This window comes from Diospyros lotus, chromosome 5 (assembly GCF_014633365.1).
Source record: "Diospyros lotus cultivar Yz01 chromosome 5, ASM1463336v1, whole genome shotgun sequence".
Taxonomy (NCBI): Eukaryota; Viridiplantae; Streptophyta; class Magnoliopsida; order Ericales; family Ebenaceae; genus Diospyros; species Diospyros lotus.
In genome coordinates this window covers 36,965,296-36,966,997 of record NC_068342.1, presented here as the reverse complement: position 1 = coordinate 36,966,997, position 1,702 = coordinate 36,965,296, and the positions used below count along the sequence as shown (strand labels likewise).

Sequence of the window (1,702 nt, the reverse complement as noted above, 5' to 3'; positions counted from 1 at the left end):
CAGATGAGAAAAAGAAAGAATCTATGGAGGTAAGGTTTCTCTTTGTCAGTGTGAACAAATAAATTAATTAAATTACTGTGTTTCCACGGGGTTGTAAAGTAAAAGCAGTTATCTAGAAGAGTTGAAACTGCGTCAAAGTTTCACGAGGAACAGTATCATTAAGCACCACATGCTCCTTGCAAATATTCCACCCCTACCCTAGTGGATTCAAACTCTCTCTTTCAGGGTTTACAGGGCTCCTTAACCTGGACCACTGCCCATTATATAATTACTTTTTTAAAAGCAAATCTCTATCACTAATAACTTTTATTTATCTTTTTTGTGTGTTTGTGAATTATATTACATGTGTAAAGTATTGGCTGGATATATTAAAATTGTCTATAAATACAAAGTCAGAGATGGAGGAGCCTAGCTAGAAAGCAAATTTGTCCAGTACTAACTCGCTAGTTTCAGCAGGTGCAGACATGAGAGCTCCATCTGCAGCTTTCTTCCTTATTTCCCTCATTTTCTTGGTAAGCAAACAAGCCCAGTACATATGATTCTATAATTTCCATTCTCATCCAACTTCATATGTAATTAATCTTAAAGATATTATGCAATACATATGAAGTAACGTTCTTCTTAATTTGTGGATCATCATCAGTTTGCCAACCTCAGTGATGCAAGAAAAGATCCAGAAGACTACTGGAAGAGCATAATGAAAGAGGAGGCTATGCCCGAAGCCATCCAAGAACTTCTCCAGAAAGACCCATCATCATCTTCCTCAGAAGAGAAGAACGAGCCATCTACAAACATGGAACACTTCATTAAAGACTTTGATCCTAAGCCTAATGTGATACTTTATCACAAGCATGGAGGGCAGCATCATCAAGAAGCCAAGCCGTGCCACAAGGGCTTAAAGCAGCTGCAAGCTGAATCACATAACAAGGCGAAGAAAGAGTAGACATATACATATATATATATATATATTCATGGGTTAATTAATCAGATTAATTACCAGATGATTAGTGTGCTTGAGATGGGCTTTGAGTTTCTGGCTTTGTTGATGGATCAGTATAGTAGAGTGAGTCCGCGATTAATGTTGTTGTAAGTTAATTACTGTGTGGTTGAATCTATATATAGTTAATATATATATATATATAAATATATTTGTATCTGTAAGCCAGTGAAGTTGCCAATGAACAAGATTTTGCTGTATTTGCCTAATCTGTAGTCCAATCTGTAGTTCTCGATGATCTTATTTCACTGTGATATACTCAAATAATTAACTAACTTCAATTCTGAGATTATTTTCTGCTTTCAGCTGTCTTGCTAAGATCCATGACAGAAGCAAAAATTAAAAGAAAAGGAAAATGATAGATTTTTATGTGTTAATTTAGTGTTTGTGATCTGTGAATTACTACGTCTATTCGTGAATTTATTTGAGATAGTACTGGTGAGCTTTTTCATTATTAAAACAAAATTAAAAAGAAAAAACAAAAAGGATCATAAAACATCGTGGTGTCAGATTATCTCTTTAAAGCAGTCAACCCTTATCTATAGATAGTGCTATCATGTGTGTATCTATACAGGTGGATAGATGACACAAGACTGATTCAACATTTGATGTTGATTTCATGTATCAGGAGGGAAAACTCATCAAATTCACACTGTATGTTCTTCAGTATGCTATATATATATATATATATATATATGAAGATGT

General features: G+C 34.3%; 1 protein-coding gene across 1 annotated transcript; it reads left to right on the top strand.

Moving 5' to 3' along the window:
• The first annotated feature begins 387 nt into the window (after nucleotides 1–387).
• On the top strand, nucleotides 388–1,206 carry LOC127802464 (organ-specific protein P4). The gene is made up of 2 exons (XM_052338297.1): nucleotides 388–512; nucleotides 644–1,206. The coding sequence occupies exons 1-2, from the start codon at nucleotides 465–467 to the stop codon at nucleotides 941–943; spliced, it is 348 nt and encodes a 115-aa protein (XP_052194257.1). The 5' UTR covers nucleotides 388–464; the 3' UTR covers nucleotides 944–1,206.
• Nucleotides 1,207–1,702: the final 496 nt, after the last annotated feature.